Source organism: Tiliqua scincoides, chromosome 4 (assembly GCF_035046505.1).
Source record: "Tiliqua scincoides isolate rTilSci1 chromosome 4, rTilSci1.hap2, whole genome shotgun sequence".
Lineage (NCBI taxonomy): Eukaryota > Metazoa > Chordata > Lepidosauria > Squamata > Scincidae > Tiliqua > Tiliqua scincoides.
The window spans coordinates 110,297,581-110,311,554 of NC_089824.1; the positions used below are offsets into that span (position 1 = coordinate 110,297,581).

The 13,974-nt window shown below is 46.0% G+C and overlaps 1 protein-coding gene across 1 annotated transcript in view; it reads left to right on the forward strand.

Moving 5' to 3' along the window:
- Positions 1-13,974, forward strand: part of DDR2 (discoidin domain receptor tyrosine kinase 2) — a 50,678-nt gene that overhangs the window by 3,530 nt on the left and 33,174 nt on the right. The window contains exons 2-5 of the mRNA XM_066624199.1: positions 3,659-3,890; positions 4,428-4,575; positions 6,093-6,189; positions 10,729-10,912. Coding sequence (XP_066480296.1) covers positions 3,659-3,890; positions 4,428-4,575; positions 6,093-6,189; positions 10,729-10,912 — 661 coding nt within the window. The remainder of the gene's footprint in view (positions 1-3,658; positions 3,891-4,427; positions 4,576-6,092; positions 6,190-10,728; positions 10,913-13,974) is intronic.

Genomic DNA, 13,974 nt, shown 5'->3' on the forward strand with positions numbered 1-13,974 from the left:
AAGTCCAAGCAAAGCTTCTAAGGCAAAAAGATGCACTTCTAGGCAACTTTGCAGTCCCACACCTTTTTTTAGAAATGTGCTGATATAGGCTGATGGGTTCTGAGCTGTCTGTGACAGATCAGGAGAGAGATCTTGGGGTGGTGGTGGACAGGTCGATGAAAGTGTCGACCCAATGTGCGGCGGCAGTGAAGAAGGCCAATTCTATGCTTGGGATCATTAGGAAGGGTACTGAGAACAAAACGGCTAATATTATAATTCCATTGTACAAATTTATGGTAAGGCCACACCTGGAGTATTGTGTCCAGTTCTGGTCGCCGCATCTCAAAAAAGACATAGTGGAAATGGAAAAGGTGCAAAAGAGAGCGACTAAGATGATTACGGGGCTGGGGCACCTTCCTTATGAGGAAAGGCTACGGCGTTTGGGGCTCTTCAGCCTAGAAAAGAGATGCCTGAGGGGGGACATGATTGAGACATACAAAATTATGCAGGGGATGGACAGAGTGGATAGGGAGATGCTCTTTACACTCTCATATAATACCAGAACCAGGGGACATCCACTAAAATTGAGTGTTGGGCGGGTTAGGACAGATAAAAGGAAATATTTCTTTACTCAGCGTGTGGTCGGTCTGTGGAACTCCTTGCCACAGGATGTGGTGCTGGCGTCTAGCCTAGACGCCTTTAAAAGGGGATTGGACAAGTTTCTGGAGGAAAAATCCATTATGGGGTACAAGCCATGATGTGTATGCGCAACCTCCTGATTTTAGAAATGGGTTATGTCAGAATGCCAGATGCAAGGGAGGGCACCAGGATGAGGTCTCTTGTTATCTGGTGTGCTCCCTGGGGCATTTGGTGGGCCACTGTGAGATACAGGAAGCTGGACTAGATGGGCCTATGGCCTGATCCAGAGGGGCTGTTCTTATGTTCTTATGCTGCCATACCTTTCATCAGATCACCCCAAAGCTGCCTCAGAAAAAGCAGGAAGGTGGTTGTTAATCACTTGATTCCTTCTCCTGTCCCTTGGTTATCTCAGCCACAAACTCTCCAACAGGTCTCCAGCTAATAGCCAATTCCTCATCAATCTCCCATCCACCACCTTTCTGTGGTGCAAAGAAAGTTCAGCAAGCCCCATCACCTTCTCCTGGCTCTCACATTATATCTGGGATCTACCTAAGGCTGGTCAGCATAGCCATAGCAGCAACATTGACATCTGGACCCACATTCCTGTCTTGTGGCTTCCTGTGAAACTGAGGGTGCAATCCTAACCCCTTATGTCAGTGCTTTCCAGCACTGGCATAGCTGTGTTAGTGGGATGTCTGCTGCATCCTGCAGTTGGGTGTCACTCACGGAGGCCTCCTCAAAGTAAGGGAATGTTTGTTCCCTGACCTCAGAGCTGCATTGCCCTTATGTCAGTGCTGGAAAGCACTGACATAAGGGGTTAGAACTGCACCCTGAATGTCTACCTTCAGTACATGCCAGGGATACACTACCCCCAGATGAGAACTGCTGCGTTGTCTGCAGTCAGGTCAGGATCGGGATCCCAGACATATCGTTATAGGGCGTTTCCTAGTCTTCCGTCAAAGTTGGCCAACCAACTATGTGCTGGAACTATCTAAAGATCTATCTAGCCCAGCATCCTGCTTCCAGCAGTGTACATCCAGATTCAGCCAGTATACAGCAAGGCACGAAAGCAACAGTCCTCCTCTGTTCTATGTTGCCAGCATCTAGAATTCACTTGAACTGCTTTTGAAGCTGGCCATTCTGTTTAGCTGTCATGGTTAATAACCACCTTTAATCCTTTCTTCCATGAATGTGGCTTATCTCTGATATATTGCCATCTTCACATCATGTAGTATTGAATTCCACAATTATTTGTTGTATAAAAAAGTGCTTCATTTTGTTTGTTCTGAATCTTGTAAGTCCAATTGGTTTATAGCAGGGGTGTCCAAACTTTTTGGCAGGAGGGCCACATCATCTTTCTGACACTGTGTCGGGGCAGGGGGAAATTTACATTTCAAATTTGAATAAATTTACATAAATTAATATATTCGAGATGGAACTTATATGAATGAACTAATTTTACTGAGCTTATTTATAATACACATGAGATCCAGAAAAGGGTTTTTTTAAAAATAATTCCTGACACGTATAACACACCTCTTCCTAGGGAAAAGTACAGAACAAACTTAAGAGGAGTCCGCATGGGCTCCTTCCCCCCCCATGCAGGAGCATGTTTTTACTCTCTCTCTCCCCCCCCCCCATCCTGGCAACCAGCAGCAGCCAAGGAACACAATCAGTCAGGGATCTGGTGGGCACCTGCCCCCTCAGGGCAGGAGTTTGTTTCTCCTCATTCACACAGAGAAGGGAGCTGCCTGTCTCCCTCTCTCAGCCCCCACTACCCCAGCCTGCACCGAGCACCAAACAAACTTAGAAGCAGGCAGAGAGCTGTGTGTATTTCCCCCTTCACAAACGGACCCCCACTTTCCTCCCTCTCTGCCAGCAACCCCAACAAGCACAAGCAGTTTCCTCCCCATTCAGACATCCCGTGAGTTCTCCCCTGCAGTGCCCACCTCCAAAACCGAGCACTTACAGCCCAATCAAACCACACTTTCCTGGGAGTAAGCCCCATTGAGTCTGATGGGACTTACTGCTGAGTAGACATGCTCTCCAGCTGCATTCAAGCATCCCTGGGACTTCTCCCCTGCAGTGCCAGCCCCTGACCCCAAGCACAGTCACAGCCCAATCAGATCCACACTTTCCTGGGAGTAAACCCCACTGAGTCTGATAGGATTTACTGCTGAGTAGACATCTCTCCAGCTGCATTCAAACACCCCGCAATTTCTCCCTTGCAGCGCCACCCCCCAGCACATGCAAGCAGCACAAATAGACCCAGAGTTTCCCGTCCCTCCTCAGTGCCTACCCCCGCCCCCCCAACCCGAACAGCAGGACAAACAGACCCAGGACCTCTCACCCCCATCCAACACCTGGACTCAGCTGTAGCCTCCCCAACCTAATGGGAGAGTTGCGGATGGGCGGGGCTCCTGCTCTCCTGTGAGTGCTTAGCCTTTTCTTTGAGCTCACTGCAAAGAGCAGTAGCTTTGGGCTAGTGAGGGCTCCAGCGGGCTGAGCACCCATTGGAGATGGGGGCTCCTTGGGGGGCCAGATTTGGGCCCCCTGCTGGCCGCAAGTGGCCCGGGGGCTGGGATTTGGGCAGCCCTGGTTTTTAGGGTAATGCCACCTTCTGGCGTTGGAAGAGGAGGAGAAATTTCTCCCTCTGTCTCTTCCTCCATACCATGTATGACTATCATAGTTCCAAATTTGTCCCTTTGTCACACTTTGAATTGTCACACTGTTACTGAACATGCCACTCTAGCTACCACCATGACCATACCAAGCCATTCCTTGTGCTCACCAGGATAGAAACACCCTGGTCATGCATTAGTAAGATTGGTGCAAAAGATCCCAGGAATGAAAGTTGAAGGGGGAGGTCCTGAGTGGAGAAAAGAAGTGCTTGAGCCTGCTTCACAAAAGAATGAAGAAAAGCATCCTAGTATGTGGAATCATGGGAAGTGCCAGGCCATGAACAGAGCAGATGAAAACTCCAAGGTGATGGGGCTCCATCAGTCAAACTCACTCTTCTCTTTCTTCTGCACTGATCTAGGCTAGGTTCAGAAGAGGGGGATGGTGCATGGTGCCCTGAGGCCCCTGTGGAACCAGATGTCCTGAAGGAATTCCTGGAAATTGATTTACACGCCCTGCACTTTATCACCTTGGTTGGGACCCAAGGCCGCCATGCAGGAGGCCATGGCAATGAGTTCGCTCCCATGTACAAAATTAATTACAGCCGGGATGGTGCCCGCTGGTTCACGTGGAAGAACAGGCATGGAAAGCAGGTGAGGCAACATGAAGTGTGTTCTTCTAAAGAGACATGAGACATAAAGAGACATAATTAATATTGATATTTTTATTGTTATGGAAAATGATAGAGACTTTTAGCATCTTAACAAATAACTGTGGCATAAAGTTTTGTGAGCTATCACTACCTGCTGAATTCCTCTGAGCATTATGTTGATGAGAGCCCCCACTCACCCTTCTCAGGTACCTGGCTTCACAGGGGGGCAGATTTAATCTTGCCAGATTAAAAAGTGCTCCTACCAATGTCGAATGTCATGATGGATCTCTGGTTTGATTATGTTGTGTGAGCAACAAGGTTTCGTTTTTCACACCCAAAACATACATCTGAAAAACATGATTGGGAAAGTAAAGAATTCAGAAGTTTTGAATTTGGACAAACTTTTATCCCAGACCTTGCTCTCTGTTGTGCAATGTCCAAATATTTCATTGGAACTTGTGCAGGAGTTACCACTGAAAAAGAAGCATTTTTCTATCATCATCATCTTCAAACATGCATGTGTCCATTTCTCCCACAGGTGCTTGATGGAAATACCAACCCATATGATATTGTTGTCAAAGACTTGGCACCACCCATCATTGGTAGATTCATTCGCTTTATCCCTGTGACAGACCACTCTACAAATGTCTGCTTAAGGGTAGAGCTGTATGGCTGTGTCTGGCTGGGTAAGCACAGCAATCCATTGGCTATGACCTATCAGGGTGACTCTTGCTGAAAACAGTATAACCTGTTTTAGAGGACCTGTTCAGGAAGCATGCTTTTTCTGTTCAAGGTCAAGCTTCGTGGGAAACCCACAAAGTGGGTTGTGGTGGTGATGATGATTCTGCACACTTGAAATAGCAGTCGGCCATGGGCTGATTGACTGGCACCCTGTGATGTGTCCAAAGATGCCTACCCCCTCATCCCAGGCGTGGTTTTGCATCATAAAAGAAGTTCCGTTTTTACAGTTAAGATGAATGAATAAATTGATTAATGTTCACAAAGTGACTTCTTTTTTATTTAAAAAAAAAAGCCTGCCTGAAGAATGGGTGATTGGGGAGGGGCAAGACTGATGACTAAGGGCCCAATCCTATGCAGTGCACACTGGTTCACCACCAGTAGAGCACCAGAGCTCCACCAGTTGGCGGACACATGGACTGCAGGGCAACAGAGAGGTAGGTGGGGGGAGGCAGAGAGGAGGCATTCCGGGGCAGGAAGAGGCAGAAGGAGGGTGGTGAGAGGGTGGGGTGTGTTGGGGGAGGGAGCGGGATGGGAGGGAGGAGAGACCAGTGGAGCTTTGCTCCACCGGATCCTGAGCCTCCATGTCGGGCTCCCTCCCAACACAGAGGCTCTTAAAATTCTACACCAACTCTTGGGTGGCCATAGAATCAAGTAGCCCCATTGCAGAGCTACTTGCCTTACCCAGGGGAAGGGAATGAAAGTCCCCTTCTCTCAAGGAGGTAGTGATGGCTGCCTGGGGCACACTGGATGCAGTAGCAGCCGTTTTTGGTGCCCTTGCAGCCCTGCGTTCTGGGCAGCTCAGGACTGGGCTGCGAGCCAGTGTTTGATTCTCTGCAATGTACATCTATCATTTCAGTTGTGGACCTGCAAAGTAGTTGGACTCGCATCATAGCTGAAGGATGTGAGCCATGGTTTCTGCTTTTTGTTTGCTACATCTGTCTTCATGTTTGTAGTGAAAATATGTCTAAGAAGTTTCAATTTTGGTTTCCTTGACTAATAAGAACATTACAAGGAATTTCAGTGGGAAAAATGACATGGGGGAAAGGATTATCACCCCCTCTTCCATCACTGCCATCCTGATCCAAACTGGGCTACTTGCAATTTTCTTAAATTCTAACCAAATAAAATAATGTTGCAAGATCTGTTTGCAGTAGTTCTCCCACATTGTGTGTAGTTTGGCTCGTGACCACCATGCTATGCTAGCTCTCTTCTAGAGATAAAATAAACCAGAGATACAATAAGTATTACCTTCCCAGCCTCGTAGTATTCCTGCTTTGTCTTAATCGGATCTGTGTTTTTGCCCATGGGGAGGGGTTCCTCTTCTGTGCCTCCAAACTTGGGTTGTAGACTATGTTCCCAGATCTATGTTCCCATTAACAGCAGCTGTGGTTGTTCAGTTTGAGTATGGTGTTGTCAGCCCCACAGCAGAGCAAGAGTAACCCTTGTCTTCATCTCTTTATAGATGGGTTGGTTTCATATAACACTCCAGCAGGGCAGCAGTTAGTTCTACCTGGTGGCACTGTGGTTTACTTGAATGATTCAGTCTATGATGGTTATAGGTGAGTTTTCCAATATCATGTGGCTAGGAAAGATAGGGTGAAGAGTGGGGGTGGGGTCAGCTTAATATTTCAGAAAGCTATAACTACATTATCTGGAGGAATCGGGGACAATTACAATATTTTCAAACGAAATAATAAAAATAACTTTATTTTATAAATTTATACTCTGTCCATCAGTGTGAATATTTCAAGGCAGCTTATAGTAACAGATAAAAAAAAACCAATAAAATTTTAAAACAATTAGCACAACAGGGAGAATAAAGTAGGAAATATATTTATAGCACACACAGGGCTGTATTATTCATAAGGCTGACTAGGCTGAAGCCTAGGGGCCTGTCATTTGGTTTGTTTTTTGCTGTGATATTGTTACGTGCACTGTAGGACTCCAATGGTTAAAGGCACTTTGCACTCTGTGCCATAGCAATATCTGTACATTTTATTTATTTATTTGTTTAATCCACCCACCCACCCACCCATCCTTCCATCCATATACTCTTGTAAGTATACTATATACCCCTAAAATATGCTTTCCTGAAGAATTCTGCTCCTGCAATAAAAACAGATAAAAAATCATGAATAGGATTCATCAGGAGACCCTCAAATGGATATAGGACTATGTACTGCAGTCTAGTACCTACTGTACCAGGATCAGGCAGTCAGCTGTAGTGGGGTGAAAGATTGAAGTGCTGGAGGGGACCCGAAATACCTTGAAAGCCTAGAGGCCTGGCCATGGATTAATACGGCCCCGAGCACACAGATTTCTGGGAAAATGAAACAGTCTTTGCTTGGCGTTGAAAATATGTGAGAGTAGGTGCCAGACTCCTGCGCGCGCTCTTTCTCCCCCCACCCCCAACACACACACAGGGGGAGAGAGAGACCATATGTGCATATGTAATATGAACATAAGAACATAAGAACAGCCCCACTGGATCAGGCCATAGGCCCATCTAGTCCAGCTTCCTGTATCTCACAGCGGCCCACCAAATGCCCCAGGGAGCACACCAGATAACAAGAGACCTCATCCTGGTGCTCTCCCCTACATCTGGCATTCTGACTTAACCCATTCCTAAAATCAGGAGGTTGCGCATACACATCATGGCTTGTACCCCATAATGGATTTTTCCTCCAGAAACTCGTCCAATCCCCTTTTAAAGGCGTCTAGGCTAGACGCCAGCACCACATCCTGTGGCAAGGAGTTCCACAGACCGACCACGCGCTGAGTAAAGAAATATTTTCTTTTGTCTGTCCTAACCCGCCCAACACTCAATTTTAGTGGATGTCCCCTGGTTCTGGTATTATGTGAGAGTGTAAAGAGCATCTCCCTATCCACTCTGTCCATCCCCCGCATAATTTTGTATGTCTCAATTATGTCCCCCCTCAAGCGTCTCTTTTCTAGGCTGAAGAGGCCCAAACGCCGTAGCCTTTCCTCATAAGGAAGGTGCCCCAGCCCCGTAATCATCTTAGTCGCTCTCTTTTGCACCTTTTCCATTTCCACTATGTCTTTTTTGAGATGCGGCGACCAGAACTGGACACAATACTCCAGGTGTGGCCTTACCATCGATTTGTACAACGGCATTATAATATTAACCGTTTTGTTCTCAATACCCTTCCTAATGATCCCAAGCATAGAATTGGCCTTCTTCACTGCTGCCGCACATTGGGTCGACACTTTCATCGACCTGTCCACCACCACCCCAAGATCTCTCTCCTGATCTGTCACAGACAGCTCAGAACCCATCAGCCTATATCTAAAGTTTTGATTTTTTGCCCCAATGTGCATGACTTTACACTTACTGACATTGAAGCGCATCTGCCATTTTGCTGCCCATTCTGCCAGTCTGGAGAGATCCTTCTGGAGCTCCTCACAATCACTTCTGGTCTTCACCACTCGGAAAAGTTTGGTGTCATCTGCAAACTTAGCCACTTCACTGCTCAACCCTGTCTCCAGGTCATTTATGAAGAGGTTGAAAAGCACCGGTCCCAGGACAGATCCTTGGGGCACACCGCTTTTCACCTCTCTCCATTGTGAAAATTGCCCATTGACACCCACTCTCTGCTTCCTGGCCTCCAACCAGTTCTCAATCCACGAGAGGACCTGTCCTCTAATTCCCTGACTGTGGAGTTTTTTCAGTAGCCTTTGGTGAGGGACCGTGTCAAACGCCTTCTGAAAGTCCAGATATATAATGTCCACGGGTTCTCCCGCATCCACATGCCTGTTGACCTTTTCAAAGAATTCTATAAGGTTTGTGAGGCAAGACTTACCCTTACAGAAGCCATGCTGACTCTCCCTCAGCAAGGCCTGTTCGTCTATGTGTTTTGAGATCCTATCTTTGATGAGGCATTCCACCATCTTACCCGGTATAGATGTTAGGCTGACCGGCCTATAGTTTCCCGGGTCCCCCCTCTTTCCCTTTTTAAAAATAGGCGTGACATTTGCTATCCTCCAATCTTCTGGTACCGTGGCTGTTTTGAGGGACAAGTTGCATACCTTAGTCAAGAGATCTGCAACTTCATTCTTCAATTCCTTAATAACCCTTGGGTGTATGCCATCAGGGCCCGGTGACTTATTGATCTTTAATTTATCAATGAGGTCTGAAACATCTTCTCTTTTAACCTCTATCTGACTTAACTCCTCGGTCAGGAGGGGCCGTTCGGGCAGCGGTATCTGCCCAAGGTCTTCTGCCGTGAAGACAGATGCAAAGAACTCATTTAATTTCTCTGCCATCTCTAAGTCTCCTTTTATCTCCCCTTTCCCTCCTTTACCATCCAGAGGGCCAACCGCTTCTCTGGCGGGTTTCCTGCTTCTAACGTATTTGAAGAAGCTTTTATTATTCCCCTTAATGTTGCTGGCCATGCGTTCCTCATAGTCTCGCTTGGCCTCCCCTATCACCTTCTTACATTTCTTTTGCCACAGTTTATGTTCCTTTTTATTCTCTTCATTAGGGCAAGACTTCCATTTACGGAAGGAAGCTTCCTTGCCCTTCACAGCCTCTCTAACTTGGCTGGTTAGCCATGCGGGCACTCTCCTGGATTTAGTGGAACCCTTCTTTCTTTGCGGTATACACCTCTGCTGGGCCTCTATTACTGTTGTTTTAAGCAGCCTCCATGCACTCTGGAGAGACTGGACTCTTTTTACCCTCCCTTTCAACCTCCTTCTAACCAGCCTCCTCATTTGAGGGAAGTCCGCCCGTCGGAAGTCAAGGGTTTTTGTTAGAGATTTGCCTGGTATTCTTCCCCCAACGTGCACGTCAAAACGGATCGCAGCATGATCACTGTTCCCCAATGGCTCAGTAACGTTTACATCTCTAACCAGGTCCTGCGTACCGCACAAAATTAAATCCAGAGTCACCTGTCCTCTGGTGGGCTCTGTGACTAGCTGATCTAAGCCACAGTCATTTAGCACGTCAAGAAATCCGGTTTCCTTATCGTGACCAGAACACAAATTGACCCAGTCAATATGAGGATAATTGAAGTCCCCCATGATTACAACCCTGTCCTTCCTTGTCACCTCCCTGATCTGTTTCCTCATTTCAAGGTCCCCATCAGATTTCTGGTCTGGAGGACGATAGCACACCCCCAGTATTACATCGCTGCTCAAGCCTGGTAATTTAACCCACAGAGATTCTACGGTGGAGTCGGACCCACCTTCAATCTCTACTTTGCTGGATTCTATCCCTTCCTTAACATAAAGGGCCACCCCACCTCCAACACGCCCCTGCCTGTCCCTCCTGTAGAGTTTATAGCCCGGGATTGCGGTATCCCACTGATTCTCCGCATTCCACCAGGTTTCCGTTATGCCCACTATGTCAATATTTTCCCTTGTCACCAGACATTCCAGTTCTCCCACCTTTGCTCGTAGACTTCGGGCATTCGCATAAAAGCATTTATGCGAATATGCATACAGCAGTGGTTCTCAAACTGGTGGGTCATGACCCACCAGCCTGAGAACCCCTGCCCTTTTCTCTTTAAGGGGCTGGGGCACGGGGAAAGCAGCAACACAATCCCCAGGATTGTGCCACTGCGGGGGAAGGTGGGCAGTTTTTTTTTTAACTTTACTTACCTGCTTCTGGGGGCTGCGGGGAGCCCCACAGAGCACTCTGCAGGACTCAGTACAGCTTGTAGAATGTTAAAAAAAATGATCACAACCCACTTTTGGCTTAGCAATTGCAACCAGGAAGTGGGTTGCAATTTTTTTTTTTTAACATTCTACAAGCTATGGGGAACCCTGCAGAGTGCATGGACTTCATTATTAGTATTCAGATGGGTTCCTGTTATAGTAAGCAAACCTAAATTGTTATTATTTTCTAGAATTCTGGGGCCCTTCAACAGCCTTCTTTGTGTATATTTTATCAGTAGAGCCAGGAGTCAACGATCCAATGTAATAACCAACTCACCCCAGAATTTGTATCTAAGACAAATGGCACAAATCAGTGATACAAACCAAGGCAATTTCAGGTCAGGCAGTCTTGCTGCAGTTTAGGGGGAGGATACTGGGACTCATCATGTCCATTTGTTTCCTTCTTTCATGTCTGCCTCCAGCATGACAGAAGGGCTAGGTCAGCTGACAGATGGCGTGTCCGGCCTGGATGACTTCAGCCAGACTCATGAATATCATGTATGGCCTGGTTATGACTACGTTGGCTGGCGCAATGAGAGCATGGCAAACGGCTATGTGGAAATAATCTTTGAATTTGACCGGATTAGAAACTTCACTACAATGAAGGTTAGTTTTTAAAATCAATGCTAGCTCCTGTGTGTTAAGGTGTCAGAAGGATGGCATTTAGAGAGGCCATGTGGGCGATCTTGCCCTTCTGTGTTTCAGATTTCAGGAGTCAACTAACTGGATATATGCCTGAAGTGGCTATTATAAACAATTAAATAGGCCTGTGTACTAGGTATTATCAGTGGTGTCACCAGATGTTATTACTGGGAACATTGAACATTATATGGCAATATCTCACCAGTTCTTAAACTCTTGGGTAGAGTTCAAACAAGTGAGCATCCAAAAATCTCAGTCCCAACTTTTTTGGGCACTCAGTTGTTTGAACTCTACCCAAGAGTTTAAGAACTGGTGAGATATTGCCATATAATGTTCAATGTTCCTAGTAATGAGGCGCGTTCAACTGTTCTTGTCAGTGCCTATATTGGCCGGAGATTTCTTGGGTATTGGCCTTGAGGATTGTGCCTAGTGCACCAGAGACAAAAAGGGTGATTGTTGTTTTCTTTCCCCAAAGAAAACATTTCCATTTCCAAGTCTTTGTATTATGTGATCTTTTCCAATTGTTTTTCCTCAATTTAATGATCTCCTCTAATGACCACATCAATAAGCATCACTTGTTTCTTCTCAACCACAGTAATATCTGGTGTGTTGAGTTACAATTTTTTAAAAAATCTCTCTGGGTTTTGAAGTCCCACAAGATTTTGATCTGTTCATTTTCTATCACCTTTTCAGGCATGTGTTCCCACCATTTCTTTACTGATGTTATTCCATATTTTTTATACAAGTTCCAGTGGAGCATAGCAGTGACTTTATTGCTATGATTTTTGTAATCACTCTGTGTGATTTTGCTTCCATGTTTCAGATCTCAGGAGTACATTTCAGGCTGTCAATTCACTGGATCTATAAACAATTAATTGGGTCTGTGTACTAGATATAACAGTAATAACAATACAGGCGTGCTCTGGTATCCACAGGGTTCTGTTCCTGAACCACCACCAACCCGCAGATACTTGAAACTGTAGATAGTGGGGATGCCACCTACTAAGGGCTTCCTCAGCATTCATAATGTCTTTTAAAGGCATAAAAATGACACTTCCGGTTTTGCCAAAGAACTGGAAGTTTCTTTTTTTGGCCCGAACAACCATTCTGAGACCTACAACTCTGTTACCCTTAAAAGCACAGCAGGCCAATACTTCGTCTTGCTTTATGTTGGGGAGGAATTGACTATCATAGTAAGTCTTGTTAGGCCTTAGTTTCCACAGTGGAAAAAGAGGATAATAGAATTGAGGATAATATCTTTTCCATCAGTCAGAGTTATGTGCCACAAACATTTCCTCTTTGCTTGAGAAAAAAAAAAATAGAATTCAAATTTCTGCAGCTCATAAATAAGTAAAGCTGCCAGATATCCTGAGGGTCAGAAGCTGTGACATAAGAGAATGAATTGGAAGATAAGACATACTGTCTAGCAGGTCAGGAGGCAGAGCCTGGGAATGGTGGAGGAAAGAATGTTGGTGATGTGACAGATATTAGCTAACAGACACAGCTATAACAGACTAGCAATAGAGAAGGAAATGGCTTTTCCAGATTCAACCTCAAACCATGCTGAAGATCTGTAGAACTGGTTAAGAAGAAGAAGATGGATCAGGCAGGATCCATTTAATGTAGCATCCTGTTTCCAACAAAGTCAAGTAGGGCTGGCTCAGTCATGAAGCAAATGATGTGGAAAGTGGCAGGAGGAGCAGCAGATCTGCAATGCCTTTCACCCTGAGTTTGCTGCTGCTTTCCTTCAGCCCACCACAGACCAAGCTGTATCCCTTGCTCCTTCCTTGTGCAATCCCCTTAAACATAAAGGGATCCCACAAGGAGCGAGCAATGTAAAGGGGTGGGGAAGCAGCCCCTTCCTTGGCTCCTTCCTTCTGGGATCATTTTAGGGCTGGGATCCAGTCCAGTCACCTTTATTGGCATACATAGTAAATCCATCCACCATACAAAGTAAATTCATAAATCCAAAAAATCCATCAGCTCTGGATAGGTTAGACTTTGCTAGGACCAATTCCTAGCAAGTTACATTTTGGGCATACTTGTGAACCACCGAAAGTAAAAACATTGCGACCCTCTCCATCACTTCAGTGGCACAATTGTTAAGAAAAAATTTCAGGTTCGCTGAATCTGAGAGGCCATGTCTTTCCCAGAATCCTTGCAGATAAGGAAAACAGCAGGTATTCAAAACCTGTGGTTTTGGCCCCCCACCCAAACCTGACTGGAGCTGAGATCAGGTTGGTCTGGAGGCTCTTCTGAAATCCCCAGAAGCTGTGCACCCAAAAGTGAAAACCTTTTTTTTTTTTTTTTTTGCTGAAAACCAATAGTCGTCTTTAAGCATTCATTCTGAAGCCCGTAGAGGCCGCAGGCAGCCTCTGAAGGCTTCAGAAGAGCCTCTGGAGACTCCAGGTTGGCCTGCACCATGGGTTTGGGCACCTGCGGATGAAGAAATCTGTGGGTACCGAACCACAAATGATGCGGGCTGCCTGCAATTAGAAAAGATTTATTAGAAATTTATTCTTTATAGAGATTTGCAGAGTGCAGATCTGCAGGCAGGCTGTTCTCTACCCTCTCTGGTGGTCCATGGGGGACTGTTAGCTCAGTGAGATGCTGGAAGTGATCAATAGTGATATTTTTTCTTGAGACCTCGCAGACCACTTCTCAGGGTCTCGCGGACCTCCTGAGATCCCTGAACCATGGGTTGGGAACCAGTGAGCTAAATAAACCAAGCGGGAATTAGCATGCCGATGGCATTAAAACATTATGTGTGGGATATGCCAGGACCCACTTTTTAAAATGACACTCTATCACGACCTGCCTAGCTTTACAAGACTTTAAAAAAAAGTTCCACCTTACTAAGCTGCTCAAGCCTCTGTTTTTATCTTTTTTACTATGGGGGGAGAGTTTGTTGAGCTCCACTTTAATCAGATCAGGATCATTCTTGTGGCCTTGTGTTCCCCTTCACCTGGCCTTCAATAGACACGGTTGCCTACCCTGTGAGTAAACGTGCATGTGTGGCTCAGTTT